A 21,108-nucleotide genomic window follows, 5' to 3' on the forward strand; every position below is an offset into this window, starting at 1 on the left:
GAATCAGTCAGGGCTGGAAGAGACCACAAGGATCAGCCAGTGCCAACCCCCCTGCCATGCCCAGGGACACCCTACCCTAGAGCAGGCTGCACACAGCCTCAGCCAGCCTGGCCTTAAACCCCTCCAGCCAGGGGGCCTCAACCACCTCCCTGGGCAACCCATTCCAGCCTCTCACCACTCTCATGCTGAAAAACTTCCTCCTCATGTCCAGCCTTAACCTCCCCATCTCAGCTTTGCTCCAATCCCCCCACTCCTGGCACTCTCCCAGAGCCTCAAAAGTCCCTCTCCAGCTTTTTTGTAGCCCCCTTCAGATCCTGGAAGGCCACAAGTAGGTCACTTGGGAGCCTCCTCTGCTCCAGCCTGCACAGCCCCAACTCTTTCAGTCTGTGCTCACAGCAGAGCTGCTGCAGCTTCTGAGCATCCTCCTGGCCCTAATCTAGACACTTTCCAGCATCTCCGCATCCTTCTTGTCCCAGGGGCTCCAAAGATGGATGCAGTTGAATGCTCACTTAACACAGCCCTCATTCCTCCTGGAGCAGCTCAGCCCTACACTCAGCCAACCCACAGGAGTCCCATAGACCATGCCCCCATCCACTGCCTTCTCCCAGCCATACCTCCAGCAAGCATCACCTCTCTTTACTTATTTCCCAAGCAGCTGGTAGCAGTGAACCCCACAAAGCTGCACTCCCCAGGCACAGGCTGCCCTGGGAAGTTGCCCCCTTACCCTCACATGGATGGGATCAGACAGCACCGAGGAGGTGGACGGGAGGTGGAGGAGGAAACGACCATCACTCAGCCAAAACTAGGACTTGGCACTGCTGATGGTCAGCCCCACACTGTAATCTTCAAGCCTTCCATAAATTTATCTGTGGCCTTTTCTCCCTCTTCCCAACCTGACCCACACATCCTGAGTGAGGTCCCATGACTCGTCAGCACTGTGCCAGCCAGCTCTGCCCCGGCTCTTATCACCTCCTGTGTTGTTTCCCCTCTGACACTTCTTCAAGTCCTCCTCTTTGACCCAGACATCTGTATTCCTGTTTTTCACCACACAGCTGGGGACTCAGATGCAAAGCAAACACTTTTCCCAGCCCAGCTCTTGCAGCACCCAAGACAGCCTGCCACGTGATGGGGGCCACAGGACCAACCGAGCCTTCACCAGGCATAGGCACACCTGGCAGGAATTTCCTTCTGCCACCCAGGTTGTCTGGAACAGGGCAGTGCATTTTAGAGACAAACTGAGGGGTAGGAGTCTGTCCTCATCTCATGGAATCATAGAATGGTTTAGGTTGGAAGGGAGCTCAAGGATCAGCCAGTTCCAACCCCATGCCATAGGCAGGGACACCTCCTGCTAGAACAGGTCACTTAAGGCCTCATCCAACCTGGTGCTGAACACCTCCCTGGGCAACCTGTGCCAGTGTCTCACCACCCTCACTCCAAACAATCCTTTCCTAACATCCAGTTTCAGTCTCCCCTCTACCACTTCAAACCCATTCCTCCTCCTCCTCTCACTACCAGACCTTGTCAATAGTCCCTCCCCAGCCCTCCTCTAGCCCCCTTCAGATCCTGCAAGGCCACTCCAAGGTCTCCTCCAAGCCTTCTCTTCTCCAGCCTGCACAGCCCCAACTCTCTCAGCCTGTGCTCACAGCAGAGCTGCTGCAGCCCTCTCAGCATCTTGGTGGCCTCCTCTGCACTGCCTCCAACACTTCCATGTGCTGCTTGTGCTGGGGGCTGCAGAACTGCCCCCAGGAGTGCAGGTGGGGTGTGAGGAGAGCAGAGCCAAGGGGCAGAATCCCCTCCCTTGCCCTGTGCCCACACTGCTCCTGCTGCAGCCCAGCACAGGGTTGTGTCTGGGCTGCACTCACCCTGCACTCTGAGCATCTTCATGGGCCTCCTCTGCACTGGCTCCAACAATTCTATGTCCTTCTTGTGTTGGGGGCTCCAGAACTGCATCACTCCAAAGCTGAACTCTCACTTTTACAACATGCTCAGCCCTCTCCCAGTGCTTGCCTATCGCAAGGGGCACCATGACAGCTCCCTTGGCGTCTGGGACAGGTGTGGGCTGGCAAAAGTTCTTCCACGCGCAGTAAAACACTGCTACTAATTAGGATGATAATAGCAAGTGCCTCCTGCCTCCTGCTTGCTTCATCTCCACCTGCTCTTGGTTTGCAGGTTTGATGTGGTATTTGCTTCCTGTGGCGCATTCCTGCCCATCACTTCTGCGCCGCCGTATCTCGCCAGCGTGCTTCGCCCAAGGAGTGGCCGAAACGCGGCTCCGGCAGTGTGTCACCGCCGAGCAGCTCCTTCTCTTACGGGGGAGGAGGAGGAGGAGGGGAAGGGGGAAAAGAAAAAAGTGAGGAAAAAAAAAACCCCGAAGCAAAGCTGGGTCGGAACTGGCTGCTGAGGTGTACCTGAGCAGGAGCTGCTGTCGCCCTGCCCACCACATCTTTGCTCCGGCTGCGGGAGGTGCTAGTGCAGAGCGCGGCTGGGGGGGACTCCTAGGCAGGGGGAGGGCAAGGACAGCCAGGAGCTGGGCTGTGGCTCCTCAGAACTGACTTAATATTACTTCCTTTAAAGCTTATAGTAGTGCTGAAGAAAAATGGGATGCACTCAATGAAGACATAGCCCAGTGAGGAGAGGCTGGGGGTGTGCAGCCTGCAGCAGAGGAGGCTCAGGGCAGAGCTCATTGCTGCCTGCAGCTGCCTGCAGGGAGGCTGTAGCCAGGTGGGGTTGGGCTCTGCTGCCAGGCAAGCAGCAACAAAACAAGGGGACACAGCCTCAAGTTGTACCAGGGGAGGTCTAGGCTGGATGTTAGGAGGAAGTTGTTGTCAGAGAGAGTGATTGGCATTGGAATGGGCTGCCCAGGGAGGTGGTGGAGTGGCTGTGCCTGGAGGTGTTGAAGCCAAGCCTGGCTGGGGCACTCAGTGCCATGGTCTGGTTGCTTGGCCAGGGCTGGGTGCTAGGTTGGGCTGGCTGAGCTTGGAGCTCTCTTCCAACCTGGCTGATTCTATTCTATTCCACTCCTATTCTATTCTACTCCCAGTCTATTCTATTCCACTCTGATTCTATTCTATTCCACTCTACCCAATTCTATTCTATTCTATTCCTACTCTATTGTACTCTACTCTATTCCATTCCAATCTATTCTACTCCATTCTACTCTATTTCTAGGCTATTCTACTCTATTGCATTCCATTCTATTCCTATTCTGTTCTATTCTATTCCATTCTATTCCTATTATATTCTATTCTGTTCTATTCTGTTTCTGTGTCTGTTCTATTCTATATGAGGAGAAGCTGAGTGACTTGGGAGTGCTTAGTCTGGAGAAGAATGAGGAGAGATCTTATTGCTCTCTACAGCAACCTGAAAGGAGGCTGGAGTGAAGCTGTTGTTGGTTTCATCTTCCAAGTAACCAGCAGCAGGCTGAGAGGAGATGGGTTTGAGTCACACCAGGGGAGGTTTAGATCAGACATTGGGAAACACTTTGGTAGTGAGTGAGTGGTGAGGGGTTGGAACAGGCCCCCCAGGGAGGTGGTGGAGTCATCATCCCTGGAGGTGTTCAGGAGCTGTAGCTGTGGTGCTTCAGGGTGTGGTTTAGTGGCCATGGTAAATAGGCTTATGGTTGGACTCCATCTCAGGAGCCTTTTGCAGCCTTAGTGATTCTGTGAATTGTCCTGCTGGGCAATGTCCATGGCAGGAGAAGGGCAACAGGGATCTGCTGGAGAGGCTCCAGAGGAGGGCTAGGAGGATGATGAGGGCACTGGAGGGCATGGCTGATGCGGAGAGGCTGAGGGACCTGGGACATTTTAGCCTGGAGAGGAGAAGACTGAGAGGGGATTTGATAAATGTTTACAATTATCTGAGGGCTGCCCAGGACAGGGGGGGGACACCCTCACAAGCAAGCTTGTGCTTGCTCCTGAGAGCAGCTGGAGAAGCAAGGGCTGCTGGCCAAGAGGACAGTGCCCACCCTTGCCTGAACAGAGGGCTACGAAGATGAGGAAGGGGCTGAAGCACTGCCCTAGGAGGAGAGGCTGAGCCACCTGGGGCTTTGTGGTCTGCTTAAGAGAAGACTCAGAGGGGACCTAATCAATGTTTGTCAATATCAGAGGGCTGAGGGTCAAGAGGGACTTACACAGGGCTGACACTGGAATGAGGCCCTGGAACACATCCCACCTTGAGTGCTGCCTTCAGTTTGGGGCTCCCCAGTTTCAGAGGGACAGGGATCTGCTGGAGAGAGTGCAGTGGAGGGCTAGGAGGATGAGGAGGGGACTGGAGCACTGCCTGGTGAGGAGAGGCTGAGGGACCTGAGGCTGTTTAGAGCAGAGAAGACTGAGAGGGGATTGAATCAATGTTTATAACTGAGGGCTGGGGGTCAGGAGGGGAGGGACAGGCTCTGCTCACTGCTCCCTGGGACAGGTCAAGCAGCAATGGATGGAAGCTGCAGCACAGGAGGTTCCAGCTCAGCACAAAGGGGAACTTCTTGACTGTAAGGGTCCCAGAGCCCTGGCACAGGCTGCCCAGAGAGGCTGTGGAGTCTCCTTGTGTGGAGCCTTTCCAGGCCTGTCTGGATGTGTTCTGTGTGCCCTGAGCTGGATTGCATGGTCCTGCTCTGGCAGGGGGGGTCAGACTGGATGATCTCTTTGTGTCCCTTCTAACCCCTGCCACGCTGTGTGACCCTGTGAAGGCACTGAGGCAGGCAGCCTGCAGCAGCAGGAGGAGGTTTAGTTGTGTTATGAGCTTTTATTTAAAAAAGCACATTTATACAGCACTCACTTTGCAGGTACAAACTTTGTGTCTTTTTTTGTATTCTACAAAAGTCTTTGAATATTCTTCTCTTTACAAACAAACAACCAACCAAAAAGGAACAACATTACAAAAATACAGACAATTTAATATGATTTTTTTTAATACAAACCTCTCTAATTGTAGTTATTTTCATTAAAAAAAAACAAACCAAACCCATAGTACTACCACAGAACTAACAATATTTTAGTCCACTATAAAAAAAAAACCCAAACAAACAAAACCAAAATTTAACTCAATGCTTTTTTTTTTTTTCCCTCTCTCTCTCTCTCTCTTTTTTTTTTTCCCTCCTTTTTTATTGTAAGCAGCAAAAATGTAAATAACACAGGGTCAGGACACAGTTTATAGTCATAGTGGAGATATCTAAAACCAAAAAAAAAAATCGTTTCAGAAATAATATTTTACATAGTTAATTTTTTTAAGGTTTTATACATTATTTATATAATATTTATAGATTAAAACAAACAAAAAAAATCAACAAAAGACAAAAAAAAAACCCCAAACCAAACCAAAACAACCAAAGGAAAAAGAACTCCTCATAGCTTGCTTCTAGTTGAAATGGTAGGACGGAATCTGTCAGAAGGATGTGCAAATGGCTGGGATCCCTTTGCAAAGGTGCTCTGTGAAAGGGCTGCAAACCAAGGGCCTGTGGGGGTTCTGGGGCATCACAAACAACCACAACCCAAAAAAGGACTGAACTCAGCATCCTGCTCCACAGAGCAACGGCTGCTTGGCCACCAGCGCCAGCGAGCGCAGCACAGCGCCCGGGGACCTGCTGCGGCACGCAGCTGAGGCAGCCCAAGGGAAGAGGAGGAGGAGGAGGAGGTGTAGGGAGGGTGATGCACAAACTGACTGACAGCCAGGCTGGGAGGTGCTGCCCAGCAGCCCATCCCCAAACTGCAGGATCAAAGTTTCCCCAGGACTCAGCCCTGGGGTGGGGGGGTCGTAGTGCCAAGGCGTCTTCGGCAGAGCCGCCGCGACCCGCTTGCTCCAGCTGCGCTTGCACAGCTCCTGTGGGCGCAGGGCAGGTCTGCTGGGATGCTCTTTTGGGAAGGAGGATGGCTGGGAAGCGGAGGATTCTCTTCCCACAGAGGGTCACCCGTGGGTGCTGCGCAGGCCCGGGGGGTCGGGCAGGATGAAGCCTCACCAGGGAGCGAGCGGAGAGGAAGAACTGTGGCTTCTCTACATGGAGGAGCCTCGGGGCTCGTCTCAGGACTCGGGACTGCTCGTTGGAGGGGTGCAGTGTGAACAGAGACCCTCTGGAGATCTTTGACTGGGCAAGCTGCTTCTAAACTAAGTCACAGTATGGAAGGGAGCAGGCGGAAACAAACCAGGATCCGAAGGAGAACAAAGCCCAACTCTTACTACCCAGTCCCAGATCTCGACTCAGTGCTGTTCTTCTCATGCATAGTGCTCCACGATTTTGGCATGAGTTGGGTGCTTCTATTTTGTTGTTGTTGCTTGCAGGTATTGGGAAATCTTCATAGTGGGGGAAAACAAACAAACAAACAAACAAACAATAAAACAACCAACCCCCCCCCCCCCCAAACCCAGCTTTCCAAAAACCCCTTCGTGTTCATCAGGCTAGGAACAATCTGGCGTTCACTACAACATGAACACTCAAACCAATTGCACATCCAGAGCTCCGGCACCTCTCTTGGTTTGCTCAGCTTGATGTGGTTTGTGTTTGTCCTTCCTCGTCGTAGCTTCTTGACTCAGTTGACCACCACCACCACCCCCTTCCATCCGAACGTTGCAAGGTTGAAAAGACCACAGAGTAAGACTTCTTTTCACTGGTCAGGCAAGAAAGTCTCTCCCTACATTCTACTGTCTGATGAGATTTGAGAGCAGCAGGTAGTTGCTGTCAGCAGTCTCTTTTTTTTTTTTCCCCAAAAAACCCTAACAAACAAACAAAAAAAAAAAGGAAAACAAACCCCCCCCCTTTTAAAATAAAATAGAACAGCCACCCAATTTCTTCAAGGTCTACACCATGTTGTGATGGTTATTCCTCTCAATGATGTCCACAGGTGAAAGGATCTCCTTCCGGATGGGTGGTGGAGGCAGGCAAGTCTTTGTCTTGGGCTTGAAGAGATCAGAGACATAAAACGCCTGCAGGAAGAAGTGGGAAAGGCAAAGTTAGCCAGGCTGGGTGATGCTTCGTTCAAAGGCTTCATGCATGGAATACAGAGGCGTGGTCAAGCTGCAAAAATGGCTCTTTTTTGGGCGCTGTTCACAGAAGGGACCTCCAGAGGTCATCCAGTGCAACCTCCCTGCCAAGGCAGCATCCCCTAGGGTGCTTTGCACAGGAATGCATCCAGGTGGGTTTGGAAAGTCTCTAGAGAAGGAGACTCCACAAGCTGTAGCCAGCTGGGGTTGGGCTCTGCTGCCAGGCAAGCAGCAACAGGACAAGGGGACACAGCCTCAAGCTGTGCTGGGGGAAGTCTAGGCTGGATGTTGTTAGGAAGTTGTTGTCAGAGAGAGTGATTGGCATTGGAATGGGCTGCCTAGGGAGGTGGTGGAGTGGCTGTGCCTGGAGGTGTTGAAGCCAAGCCTGGCTGGGGCACTTAGTGCCATGGTCTGGTTGCTTGGCCAGGGCTGGGTGCTAGGTTGGATTGGGTGAGCTTGGAGCTCTCTTCCATCCTGCTTGACTCTATGATTCTATTCTCTCTGGGCAGCCTGCTCCAGGGCTCTGTCACCCTCACTGGAAAGAAGTTTCTCCTCACGTTGGGGCGAAACCTTCTGTGTTCCAGTTTGCAGCTGCTGCTCCTGCTGACCACCGAATGCTGCTGAGTGCCTGCCTCTAACACTGGCGGCAGCAAGACCCCCAGGCGCCTGCTATCGCCTTCCTGTGGCTCAGCCCTCTCAAAGCAACACACAAAACCGGCACAGAGCGAGCCCATTTCACACTGCTTGATCACCCAGGGCAATACCTAACCTCTGCTGAAGGGGCTGAGAAGGCAGGAAACAGACCCGAGGCCCATGCTGCAATAAAATAACAAAGGTCTGCAAAGCACTGCCCTGGCTCACGGCTCTCGGGATGCAGTGGGGTGTGAAACTATTCACTCAGCCAGACCTCAAGGCAAGCAGTTAAAAGCTTTCAGGCCAAAGCTGTGCTAAGTTATCAGCAGTGAGTCAATGCTGCATGATGCTCTCTCCTCATGCCCCACCACGGCACCAGTGCCCAGGCTGGGTCTGGTCCTGAGGCCGAAGCCTGAGGAGAGGAGAAGCTACTCCTGCCCTCTCCTTCCCGGGCATCCCGTGATGTAAGCCCTCTCCCGGACGTGAAAGACCCTGCACTTGGCAATTCCGGGAGGCAGCAACACAATGAGGAACAAAGTGCTGGGAGGAAACTTCCACATCCTCCCTTGGCAGCTGCTGCGCACAGCCCATCGACCCTCCAGGACCCCCCGTGCCAAACCTCAGCCCCGTGCCAGGAGGGAAAAGAGTCAGGCACCAGGGACTCTCTGGATGGAGCAAGAAGTGGCAAGGAGCAAGAAGTGGCAAGGAGCAAGGCTGCCCAGGGAGGCGGCTGAGGCTCCATCTCTGGAGATATCCAAGGTGAGGCTCTGGGCAACCTGATCTAGCTGAGGATGCCCCTGCTGATGGAGAGAGAGTTGGTCTGGATGACCTCGGGAGGTCCCTTCCAACCCAGACCATTCAATGATTCTATGTGGTCAGCTGCTACCAAAGCCCCAAACTTCACTCCTGCCGCTGACTGCCTCTCCCAGCCCAAATTTGCCAGCTCATCTCAGGCCAGCACTGGTTATGTGGACCAAGCTGTGGGTTTGCTGAGGTGAAGCCTCAGGAGGAGCCTTACAGGGTGTAGGAATTAGCAGCACATTTCAGTTTCTCCCTTAGGGCTCAAAGGTAATTCTTGCCAGAGAGAGTGATTGGCATTGGAATGGGCTGCCCAGGGAGGTGGTGGAGTGGCTGTGCCTGGAGGTGTTGAAGCCAAGCCTGGCTGGGGCACTTAGTGCCATGGTCTGGTTGGTTGGCCAGGGCCGGGTGCTGGGTTGGGCTGGCTGAGCTTGGAGCTCTCTTCCAACCTGCTTGATTCTATAATTCAAGCAACAAGAGAAATCAGGGGGCAGGGGGGGGAAGAAGAAAAACATTAGGTCCAAAGGTGCTCAAAGGACTAGTATTAGATGGGGGCATGCAGGCTGGGTAGCACAGGGAGGGAGTTCCCCCCCATGCATCTCCACATTTTCTAGCTAGCCAAAGTCCTCTGCAGCAGGTCTGGTCGTCCTTGGACACGACTTGTGCAAGCCTCTATCAGCAGAGGCAGATAAGGAGCTGAGCTGAAGAGGCTGCAAACCCGCTCCAAGTGGCAGCTTACTGCTGCAATCACACCAGGGGAGGCAGGAAGCTGAGCTATTGTTGTTCCCTTTGATTGCTCCGTGGGAAGGCAGGGAAGGAGCTGACATAGGAACCAGCTCATTTTTCAGTGGCGTGCTGGTGTCCAGTTGTGTGACAGCCAACAAAGCTGTTCAGAGGGCATCCAAGTGGCACCTTTGGTTGGTTAACCAACAGGGTCCAGCTGCTCCCGTTGTGGATGGCAGGCTGGAGTCCGGCCTCTCGCTGCAGCACTGCAACACCCAAAGCACACTGAACTCCTCTGACAGTGGTTTTCTTTTGGGTCATGAAGAAGTGCAAATCCCCTGACTGGCTGGCTTGGAGCATTTCTGATGCCATCTCACTCACCTACCCACCTCAGAGAGCTGGAGGCAGTCAAAGAGGTGTCTGATTCCTGCCCCGAGATAGCCATGCGCTGTCAGTTTCTGGGAGGAGACTCACAGAAACATAGAATCATAGAACCAACCAGGTTGGAAGAGACCTCCAGGCTCACCCAGCCTAACCTAGCACCCAGCCCTGGCCAAGCAACCAGACCATGGCACTAAGTGCCCCAGCCAGGCTTGGCTTCAACACCTCCAGGCATGGCCACTCCACCACCTCCCTGGGCAGCCCATTCCAATGCCAATCACTCTCTCTGACAACAACTTCCTAACAACATCCAGCCTAGACCTGCCCTGGCACAGCTTGAGGCTGTGTCCCCTTGTCCTGTTGCTGCTTGCCTGGCAGCAGAGCCCAACCCCACCTGGCTACAGCCTCCCTGCAGGTAGCTGTAGACAGTTTGTAGTAGACAGTTGTAGTCAGACTATGGAGTACAAGAAGCAGCTGAGGATTACCCAGAGTCTGCTCCCTGCTTTTGGAGAGGAATGAGTTATGGTGCAGTGTCATCTCGGCTACTTTAGCTTTTTCCTGTGCTGCTTGCTGCTTTTCCAGGGCTTAACTCAGAGCCTGGGTAAGAGGTTCCATTTCTCTCTAAGCTGTATTTCACTTTAAGATGGCTGGAGGTTATATAAACACTTAAAGGAATCATGAAACGTGATCTTTGGGGGTTAAAACTGTGTTAAATCCTGCTAATGCTTGAACTGTTGAACACAAAAAAGGCCTAATAAACCTGCAGAGTTTTTCACTTGGATTAGCTCCATTTCCTGTAGAAGGTGCTCTCCACCCATAAAGAAAACTCGATGGCAGAGGAACTGAGAGCCTACTCCACGAAGTGAGCCAATACCTTACCCTTCTACTTCATCCTCACTCCTTCCCTTTCTGCTGAAGAAACTTTTCATCACGTACAAAGAGGTTAAAACAACTCATCTAAGCTAAGCAGAGCAACACCAGGACCACGTCCTCCTGACATCTCCCCTCTTCTGTCTCCATCAGGGGATACAAACTACAGGACACAGAGCAGGCTGCAGGCTGCCTACAAGGAGCATAAAAACTGTTTCCATTTAAGAAATCCTCTGCATACTTCACCCTGGACCCGAGTCTGAATGTTTCATCAGCTGGAAGAGCTTGACACTAATGTTTTCTGCTTGTTATTTCAGGCACTGAAGGACAAACTTGTCTGCTGCAGCACAACCTGGATTTAAGCTCTGGCAGCCCTCGGAGGCGAAGCCCACAATTGGTTTCTACTGAGAATTACAGCCTGATAACCAAGGTATTTTAACAGCCCTTGCCTATCATCTGAGCAGACCCTTGAAGGCTTTGCTGGGGGAAGAGGGGCTGGAGATGGAGTCTCTGCTTCAGAGCATCCCATGCAGGGCTGGGATCCTCAGGACAGGGCAGTAATTGTTCTGAGACAGCAGTAACGTTAGCAGAAGGCTGCTAAACTATATGTGCAATGCTAACTGCAGGGAGCCTCAGGGTGACTTTTCCTCTTGTCCCCTGCTGCCATCTCCCAGAGAGAGAGAGCGAGGTCTGCCAGCCTCTCCTAGGCAATGGCTCACGACAGCCAAGTCAGGTTCAGAAGAATCACAGAATCAGGCAGGGCTGGAAGGGAGCACAAGGAGCAGCCAGTTCCAAGCCCCCTGCCATGCCCAGGGACACCCTACCCTAGAGCAGGCTGCACACAGTCTCAGCCAGCCTGGCCTCAAACACCTCCAGCCATGGGGCCTCAACCACCTCCCTGGGCAACCCATGCCAGGCTCTCACCACTCTGCTGCTCAACAACTTCCTCCTCACCTCCAGGCTGAATCTCCTCACCTGCAGCTGTGCTCCAACAACATACTGATGGTTCTTTGAAAGCTGACAAAATGGGGCAGGAGTTGTGTTTAAACCTAAGTCCTAAGCTGCTGCCCAAGATGTCCCCAGACACCAAGCAATGCCTGTAAAGGCTCTGGAGACAACAGTCCCCTCCATGAGCCAGCTGGGAAGAGCAGCACAGGTTGCCCTGGGCTCACAGGCAGACACAGGCCTGCAAAGTAGAACTCCAGGCAGCTGCTTCCTATGTCGGTTTACCTCGACACAGGAAAACCAGGCCAGCACCACCACAGCCTCCCTTTCCCAGCACAGCTGCTGGAGGGCTGGGAGAGGGCAGCCAGCCCTGCCACTCGACCCAGGCAGGAGGCATCCTGCCGCCCGTCCGGAGCATCCGGAGAGCTATTGTCCTTCTGCAACCACTGCTGGGATGCAGGGATGGATCTCCTGGTCCCCACTTCCCTTACACACTGCTGTCCTCCCACCTCTCGCCCAGAAAGGCACACGGCGAGGGAGGCAGCCCCTTGCAGTGCCTCCTGCTGATGTGCACTCCGTGTCTCAACAAGCCCACGAAAGACAAATTCCACCGCCTGCCCCGAGTGGAGCTGCTTCCCTGCTCCCTGCGTGACCCGGGGCCACCTGCAGTGCCGCCGCAGCGCTACAGCCGCCGCTGGCACAGGAGGAGTTACCAGGCCTGTGGGAGGAACACCCTGGCACCGCTGGAATGAAGGCAGCAGGACCTGTAATGCTGCTGCTGCAGGGTGCACTGGTGCACACACAGAGGCTTCTGCAGCTTACCCCTCTGAATATGCCAGCCCCACAAGGGACACTGGCATCAGGCAACAGCAGACGTCAGCAGCTACTGCTCAGAGAGCTCATAGAGCCTCATAAAAACTGCCCAACAATGGCATTCTTGTCTTGGCTTTGGAATACTATCAACGAGTGGAAAGTACATCAACAGCCTGTTTTCTCCCTTGCAAAATACAGCAGTAGTGGACCTCTGATTCCTTGCCCCCAGGGCTGCTTTACTTTTAGACCAGCTAAGAAAAAGACAAGAAGTGGGAAGCTGCTAAAACCTTTACTGTCAGGCAGTTGTGCAGACAGAGCAACAGGCACAACCCCCAGCCCCTTGTTTCCACCAGCCCAGCGCCCCCCACCCCATCTGCTTTAGACATCTCCATGTGTCACTTCCAGTTAGAGGGCTGCACAATCAGGTCACTCTTTGGCAAGCAAATGGCATGAGAACAAGCCCAGCAGCCCAAGACAAGCGGGCACAGCTTTGGTTGGCTGCTTTCTCACGGGGCCCTGCTGCTGCATGAAAAGCCCAGCACCAACAGAGGCAGCCTGCCCCCCCGTGCTGGCCAGGCACCAGCTCCTGCTCCCACTTTTGCCTGGGAATGTGCAGGGAAGGGGCACAATCCCAACCACCCCTACCTCCCCGCTTGCATACCCTCGCAAGCAAGCTTATGCTTGCTCCTGAGAGCAGCTGGAGAAGCAAGGGCTGCTGGCCAGGAGGACAGTGCCCACCCTTGCCTGAACAGAGGGCTACGAAGATGAGGAAGGGGCTGAAGCACTGCCCTAGGAGGAGAGGCTGAGCCACCTGGGGCTTTGTGGTCTGCTTAAGAGAAGACTCAGAGGGGACCTAATCAATGTTTGTCAATACCTAAGGGCTGAGGGTCAAGAGGGACTCACACAGGGCTGACACTGGAATGAGGCCCTGGAACACATCCCACCTTGAGTGCTGCCTTCAGTTTGGGGCTCCCCAGTTTCAGAGGGACAGGGATCTGCTGGAGAGAGTGCAGTGGAGGGCTAGGAGGATGAGGAGGGGACTGGAGCACTGCCTGGTGAGGAGAGGCTGAGGGACCTGAGGCTGTTTAGAGCAGAGAAGATTGAGAGGGGATTGAATCAATGTTTATAACTGAGGGCTGGGGGTCAGGAGGGGGGGACAGGCTCTGCTCACTGCTCCCTGGGATAGGACAAGGAGCAATGGATGGAAGCTGCAGCACAGGAGGTTCCAGCTCAACATGAGGGGGAACTTCTTGACTGGAAGGGTCCCAGAGCCTGGCACAGGCTGCCCAGAGAGGCTGTGGAGTCTCCTTGTGTGGAGCCTTTCCAGGCCTGTCTGGATGTGTTCCTGTGTGCCCTGAGCTAGATTGTGTGGTCCTGCTCTGGCAGGGGGGTTGGACTCGATGACCTCTTTGTGTCCCTTCCAACCCCTGACATCCTGTGATCCCCAGCTGCAGTGGGAATGAGCTCCAAGCAGCATGAGCTGGGGAGGAGCCCACTCTTGCTACAGTCCCCCCCAGCACCCCAGCTGCTGTTCCACAGGCCGTGTGACACTCACCACGCAGTAAGCCACCAGGGCCCCCTGTGCAAAGCCTGCCAGCACGTCGGTGGGGTGATGCTTGTGGTCTGAGACGCGGGACAGCCCGGTGTAAAAAGCCATCATGATGAGGGTGAACTGCAGGAGGGGGCGAAGCAGACGAGCTCCTTTCCACGTGAATCTGGCCTGCAGATAGAACTGTGGCGAAGAGAGGAGGGGGGAAAAGCAGTGTTAACTTGAGGGCAGCAATCTGATCTCAAACATCACCTAGGTCCATCCCCCTGCCATAGGCAGGGACACCTCCCACTAATCCAACCTGGTGCTGAACACCTCCAGGGAGGTTGTGGAGCACATTGGGTGCTTCTGTGCTTCACAATCCCCCTGGGCAGCCTGTGCCAGTGTCTCACCACCCTCACTCCAAAGAACCCTTTCCTAACATCCAGTTTCCATCTCCCCTCTGCCATTTCAAACCCATTCCTCCTCACACTCTCATTACCAGACCTTGTCAATAGTCCCTCCTCAGCCCTCCTGTTGCCCCCTTCAGACACTGGAAGGCCACTCCAAGGTCTCCTTGCAGCCTCCTCTTCTCCAGGCTGAATGTTCAAACTCCCCCAGCACACGGCACAGGGTCCCTGCTGCCCTGGGGGGCAGAGGAGCAGCCTGCCCAGCACACGGCACAGGGTCCCTGCTGCCCTGGGGGGCAGAGGAGCAGCCTGCCCAGCACACGGCACAGGGTCCCTGCTGCCCTGGGGGGCAGAGGAGCAGCCTGCCCAGCACACGGCACAGGGTCCCTGCTGCCCTGGGGGGCAGAGGAGCAGCCTGCCCAGCACACGGCACAGGGTCCCTGCTGCCCTGGCTCCCCGCGGCAGGACGAGGCTGCCGTGACGCCCAGCGGCCGCCGTGCCCGGTGCCTCCCCAGCCCGTTTCCGTGCCGCCGGTGGGCACGGCCGGCTGCTGTGGGAAGCAGGAAGCCAGGCGGGAGGAGAGGGCAGGAAAGAGGGCAGCGGCTGCCCGCAGAGGAGCGGGGCTGGGCGGAAGGGTGCGGGCAGGGCGGGAGCGGGCGCAGCCCCCGGGCGGGGGGACAGGGGCCCTGGAGCGGCTGCACACTGCGGCTCAGCTGCGGCCGGAGCCGCGGCCGGGGGCAGCCGCAGCCGGCGCTGCACGCCAGACCCTGCCCGGCTCCTGGGGCCAGCCACGGCAGAGGGCTGGAAGGCGCTCGAAAGCCATCTACCGTCCCTGTCACACACCCGGAGCAACTGACACCGCCCCGAGAGAAAAGCCAATGAAGCTCTCGCTGGGTCCTCTGGAGCCACAAACAGCCTAACGACTCCACTGACCTGCGGCAGCAGAATCGACTGCAAAGCTGATGGGGGCAAGCAGCACTTCGGCCAGCTTAGTGTGCTTGGCTGTTCACAGCCATCACATTTATCCCCTCTGAAGAGAATCATAGAATCACAGAATCAGGCAGGTGGGAAGAGAGCTCCAAGCTCAGCCAGCCCAACCCAGCACCCAGCCCTGGCCAAGCAACCAGACCATGGCACTCAGTGCCCCAGCCAGGCTTGGCTGCAACACCTCCAGGCACAGCAGGGCAGCATTTGCACAGCACAGGCAAGAACACAAAACAGTCTTCTGCTGCCACGGGTTAGGCTCAGGATTATTCTCATGTGCAAGAGGTCTCAGCCCAGTCCAGGTGACAGTGCAAAACTCAGTTCCCAGCATGCTGCAGAATGAAATCAGCTTTGGGTATGGTGTCTGCTAAAGCCTCATTCTTGGTTCTGCTAGGAAGATTTGAATCACAACATCTTACAAGACTTGAGGACCCCTTTAAGAAAGAAATGAGCTGCTGCCTAATCTGACATTTGTCCCTTCTGCACAGCCCTCACATGCCCTCAAACCATTCCATCCCATAAGCTTGGACTAAATAGGTGATCTATAGGTGTGGAGGCAGAGTATCAGTTCAAAGTAAGGCTGCTCCCTCCCTGGAGGTGCTCAAGGCCAGGTTGGATGAGGCTTTGGGCAGCCTGATCATAGTATCATAGTATCATAGTATCATCAGGGTTGGAAGAGACCTCACAGATCATCGAGTCCAACCCTTTACCACAGAGCTCAAGGCTAGACCATGGCACCAAGTGCCACGTCCAACCTTGCCTTAAAGTGCCCCAGGGAGGCACTGATCTAGTGGGAGGTGTCCCTGCCTATGGTGAGGGCTTGGAACTGGCTGAGCTTTGAGCTCCCTTCCAACCTAAACCATTCTACAATTCAAAGCTAATCCCGAGCTTGAGCACACAACAAAAGGAAACACTTCTGGGGCTGAAGTGATGAAAACACAAACATGTTTGTACACTGACTTGCTCCCTGCCAATCACAACTTCTGGACCACAGAATGGAAATGACCTTTAAAGGTCACCTAGTCCAGTTCCAGGAAGAAAACTAACCCCAGAAGTGCCTCATCTACACACCTTGGCCCTGGCAAAGGGGTGCCAAGGCAGCATGGCACCATACAGGGTGTGCTGGGTGTCACCCAGGTGCCCAGCATCCAGCTCACACCCACACCTGGAGGAGCAGAATCCACCCATGCAGGTGCACCTCAGACACTGTGCTATTAGTGTGAGCATCTTGACTTGAGATCCTTCTACTGCTGCAATAAAAGTCTCGGGGGGAAAAAACGCCCTTTAGTTTGCCATTCATAAAGGAAAAGGGTGGGAAGAAACTGAAGAGATGACAACAGCACTTTTCCTGTTCCACAGGCATGAGAGTGCTGCAAACCGTGCTCAAACACCATGGTGCTGAGCATCCCACCTGAGATATAAGGCTCAGGCTGCTCCAAACTTTGCCCCTCGGTCTGAAAGAAAAAGCAAGGTAGTGGAGTGGTCAGAAAGTGAAAGGGGCTGGGGGCTGAAAAGATCTGAACTTGCTGGAAAACTGAGTCAGTGCTGTTACTAACAAATGGGAAAGCCCTGGCAGCTTATCTTTAAGAAACTGCTTCTGAAGGGTTGGGAGACAAAGTGAAGTGCTGCCTGTAAGGATCACCAGATTTGGATGGGAACATGGGGCTGGATGGAGCCCTTCGTGGGAGAGAGTGGAGGAGTTAAGACCACAACCAAGGTTATTTCTACTACAGCACAGGGCAGTGAAAGTCAGGAGGAGCACCAACAGGAGCAAGGGAGGATGGAATGAAATGGGATCACAGGAAGCAGGAGGTATTTGGAGCTCCCATTCACTGTCTCCTGGCAGAGACTGAGTTACCACAAAGCAGATGGCTTGAAGGAAGTCACATCACTCTTCCTCTGCCAGGGGACTTCCACAGTGCTGGTGAGGAGACTGCGGCCACACATACAACCCCTGGGCAAACCCATCGAGGAGGGCTGATTCTATGATTAAAGGTTGCTGCCTCTGTGCCAAGCAACAGGGAAGCTGTGGCCACCCATCCCTTGGCCACCAGATGGCTGGGAAAATCCAGCCCTGTGGTGCAGGAGAATTACAGAATCATAGAATCAAGCAGGTTGGAAGAGACCTCCAAGCTCATCCAATCCAACCTAGCACCCAGCTCTAGCCAATCAGTCAGACCATGGCACTAAGTGCCTCCTAGAATCATAGAACCAACCAGGTTGGAAGAGACCTCCAAGCTTATCCAACCCAACCTAGCACCCAGCCCTGGCCACTCAACCAGACCATGGCACTAAGTGCCTCATAGAATCATAGAATCAGCCAGGTTGGAAGAGAGCTCCAAGCTCATCCAGCCCAACCCAGCACCCAGCCCTATCCAATCAGCCAGACCATGGCACTAAGTGTCCCATCCAGGCTTTAAGCCCCACGGGACATGTGGGAACCCAGGTAGTTATTAATAGACCTGCTAAAGCTTTCTGGCACCATCTCCATCAGGTGAGGCAACATGAAAACATTCTAATGGGAACAGGCTCTAAGAGTGAAGCCAGGGAAGGCCAGGAAAGACAGGAAGTGACTTATCCTTGAAATATGAAGTACTGTTGGACAGGGAAGGCGCTCAGGATGCGGCCGATCAGCCAAGCCTCTGCAGCACACGCTCGGCCCCAAAACACCCCCAGCTCTGCAAAGGTTGCCCAGTACTCTGGCAGCAACCTGCTGTGGCATGGCCCTCACTTCCCAGGAAGCTGCAGAACCACCACGCTGTTTGGATTGAGATGACTCCCTGATTAAATCCATCAAACACAACCCCCCCTCCTACGGGCTCTGGCAGGCGGACGCCGCGCTGCTACAGAGGCTTCCAAGAAAACCCCATTCATTCACTGACTGAAGTTGGGCAAGGCAGTGGGGTTTATTTTGCATTAAATATAATTGCTCTGGGTTATTATAACCTCATTTTATTATTTTTTTCTTTCATTATCTTTGGATACTATCAGCCTCTTCACCAGGAGAGATTCTTCCATTCAGGCTCTGGCCAGGCAGCTGGAGCAATGGAGAGCAGAGCCTGCTGCTAGGTTAAGTTAGAATCAGAGAATCACTGAAGTTAGGAAAGACCTTTTAAGGTCAACAGTCTCCTCCTCTCTGCTATGCACTCCATCATACTGTCCTGTCTCAATTTATTGCCCCTTCAATTTCATAGAATGGTTTAGGTTGGAAGGGGACCTCAAAGCTCAGCCAGTTCCAACCCCTCACCATAGGCAGGGACACCTCCCACTAGAACAGGTTGCTCAAGGCCTCATCCAACCTGGCCTTGAACACCTCCAGGGTGGTTGTGGAGCACAGATCTTTGATCATAGAGAAAAAGCTCACATTGAAGAGCTTTAACCAAGCAGAAATCACTATCCTGATTCACCCCAAAATGCTGCGAGTGGGTCCAGATTCTCAGGCGTGTGGCAGTGCATCTCCTGCAGCCCCGGCAGGAAGCACCTTGGCAGCCACCCCAGCCCAGGAAGGGTAGAGCCATTTCTCACTGACAAAGAAAAACAAGTCCCAGCCCTCCCCTCTCCAGATCCAGGCAGGCAGAGGCTGCTCCACCTGCTCCTTTGGCACATTTGGGAACCAGCCTTTTCCCCTATCCCAACAGCACATCATCCCCCTCCATTAATGCAACATTTTGGCTGGCCTCAAACTCTCCTCAGTGGAAACCAAAATGTGGGGTGCACAAAAATGCAGAGGTCATCCACAGATTCAGAAGGATTTGGATTTAATTGCAGCCTTGGCTACAGCCCAGAGCTTCACAGCTCAGTTATCACAGAATCACAGAACGCCCTGGTTAGGAAGGGACCCTTAAAGGTCACCCAGTCCAGTCCCTCTGCAGTAGGCAGGGACATCCCCAACCAGATCAGGTTGCTCTGAGCCCCATCAAGCCTCTTTTTGAATATTTCTAGGGATGGGGCCTCTAGCAGCTCCTTGGACAACCTGTGCCAGCATTCCACCACCCTCATTGTGAAGAACTTCTTCCTAATGTCCAACCTAAACGTACCCTTCTCCAGCTTAAAACCACTGCCCCTTGTCCTGTTGCTACATGCCCCTTGGAAGAGTCTCTCCTCACCTTTTCTGCAGGCCCCTTTCAGGTACTGGAAGGCCAATTTAAAGCCTTACTTGAGCCTTCTCCAGTCTCAACAATCCCAACTCAGTCAGCCCTACAGCCTCCAGCCTACACAACCCCACAGGGGCTCCACTTGGAGCTTGTTTAGGCAGTTTTTTCCAACCATCCCTCTCTCTCTTGACACTCATCATGCTGCTGCTGCTGCCAAACATAGGTGATTACCTCTGGAAAGGGGGACATGGGATAAATCAACTCCGTCTCAAGCAATGCTGAGGTTACTTACCACCAAATACAGCATGGTGTAAAGGGAGAAGGATGCATGCCCGGAGAAGAAGGATTTCCTGCAAAACAAAAACAGGGTGCTCAGAACCAGCCACTGCAACAATAGTTTGTGTTGGAAGGGACCTCAAAAATCATTTAGTTCCAACCCCCTTCCAGTGGCAGGGACACCTCCCATTCGATCAAGTATTACAATCCTCAGGATCATAATTTTACTTGCCTGCTGCCACCAAGAGGGTGCCAAAGTAGAGGCACCCCCAACCTTTTGGGTCATAAAACCCCACCCTACTTGCTTATGAGGCAGAAAGCAAACGGATGGACAGGATGCTGCATTGTTTGTCCCTTCCTGGCACACTGGTGGGACAGGAGATCATTTCCAGGAGAGCCTGATAACTCATCATCTCGCCTCGAATCACCAGGAAGCCATAAGGAAATAAGAGGCTTCTCTGGCTGCTTCACTGCACTGTGTGAAACACACCCCTGGAAATGTCAGCATCCAGTATCTGATGGATTTCACAGGAACACAGCATTGACCAGGATGGAAAAGACCTCTGGGATCATCCAGTCCAACCTAGCACCTAACCTTTCTAATTAACCAACCCATGGCACCAAGTGCCTCATCCAGTTTCCTTTTAAACACCTCCAGGCACAGCGACTCCACCACCTCCCTGGGCAGCCCATTCCAATGCCAATCACTCTCTCTGACAACAACTTCCTCCTAACATCCAGCCTGAACCTGCTCTGGCACAGCTTGAGGCTGTGTCCCCTTCTTCTGTTCCTGAGCACGTGGCAGCAGAGCCCAACCCCACCTGGCTACAGCCTCCCTTCAGGTAGTTGTAGACAGCAATGAGCTCTGCCCTGAGCCTCCTTCTCTCTGGGCTGAACAAGCCCAGCTCCCTCATTTGACAGAGAGTTTGAAGAGGAAGGCACTGGCATGTGGCACCTCAAAAAGTCCTCTGCTCTGCTGCATGGCACAGCTTGAGCTGCTCAGCATGAGCTCAGCTCTTCGGGTGAGTTCCCACATTGAGCAATTGCTTGAAGAAACAATAGTGTAGGAGTAAAGAGAAAGGAAAAGAAACACTGCTGAGCCAAGTCCCACCATTCCCAAGGGAAACTGCCCGCTGCTGGCAGCCAGAGTGACAACCTCCACAGGAAAAAAGCAGGGTCTGAATCATCTCCTGCAGGCAGAGAGTCCCTGAGATGCATTTAGAGCATGACATTGCTCCAGCAGCCGCAAGGCACTGCTCCAGCGGCCGCAAGGCACCGAAGGCTTTGGGCTCTCACCTGGCTTCCTGGACCTTGCTGTCGCTTCCCCTGCAGGTGTAGTTTTGGATGTACACTCCCTTAGCGCAGTTGATGGTGGAGAAATCCAAGTCACAGACCTCCAGGAAGTGCGGCCGCAAGCGCCCCACGGACACCTTGGCAATGTCCGTGAAGGACTGGCTGATGGCGCAGCCGAAGACGAAGCAGCCAACCTGCTTGTAGAGGGCAGCCACGTAGGGGTTCTGGATGAAGGAGTGGGACTTCTCCTTCAGGTAGTGGATGCGGTACAGCTCCCCCGTGATGATCTGCGAAGGAGCAGCAACAGGCAGGTTAGAGAGGAGCAAGGAGGCTGCGCAAAACCAGCAGCAAAGAAGGTGAGGGGCTGGAGAGGACTTTGGTCACCTGCTCAGAG

The 21,108-nt window shown here is 53.9% G+C and overlaps 1 protein-coding gene across 1 annotated transcript in view; it reads right to left on the bottom strand.

Annotated features, from left to right (window-relative positions):
- Positions 1-4,717: 4,717 nt before the first annotated feature.
- The window catches only part of PLPP3 (phospholipid phosphatase 3), a 55,224-nt gene continuing 38,833 nt past the window's right edge, over positions 4,718-21,108 (bottom strand). Inside the window, exons 3-6 of the mRNA XM_064146929.1 lie at positions 20,718-21,001; positions 19,438-19,495; positions 13,685-13,861; positions 4,718-6,909 (exon numbers count right to left, since the gene is read on the bottom strand). Coding sequence (XP_064002999.1) covers positions 6,784-6,909; positions 13,685-13,861; positions 19,438-19,495; positions 20,718-21,001 — 645 coding nt within the window. The 3' untranslated portion in view covers positions 4,718-6,783. The remainder of the gene's footprint in view (positions 6,910-13,684; positions 13,862-19,437; positions 19,496-20,717; positions 21,002-21,108) is intronic.

The sequence above is a fragment of the Pogoniulus pusillus genome, chromosome 8, assembly GCF_015220805.1.
Source record: "Pogoniulus pusillus isolate bPogPus1 chromosome 8, bPogPus1.pri, whole genome shotgun sequence".
Classification (NCBI taxonomy): Eukaryota; Metazoa; Chordata; class Aves; order Piciformes; family Lybiidae; genus Pogoniulus; species Pogoniulus pusillus.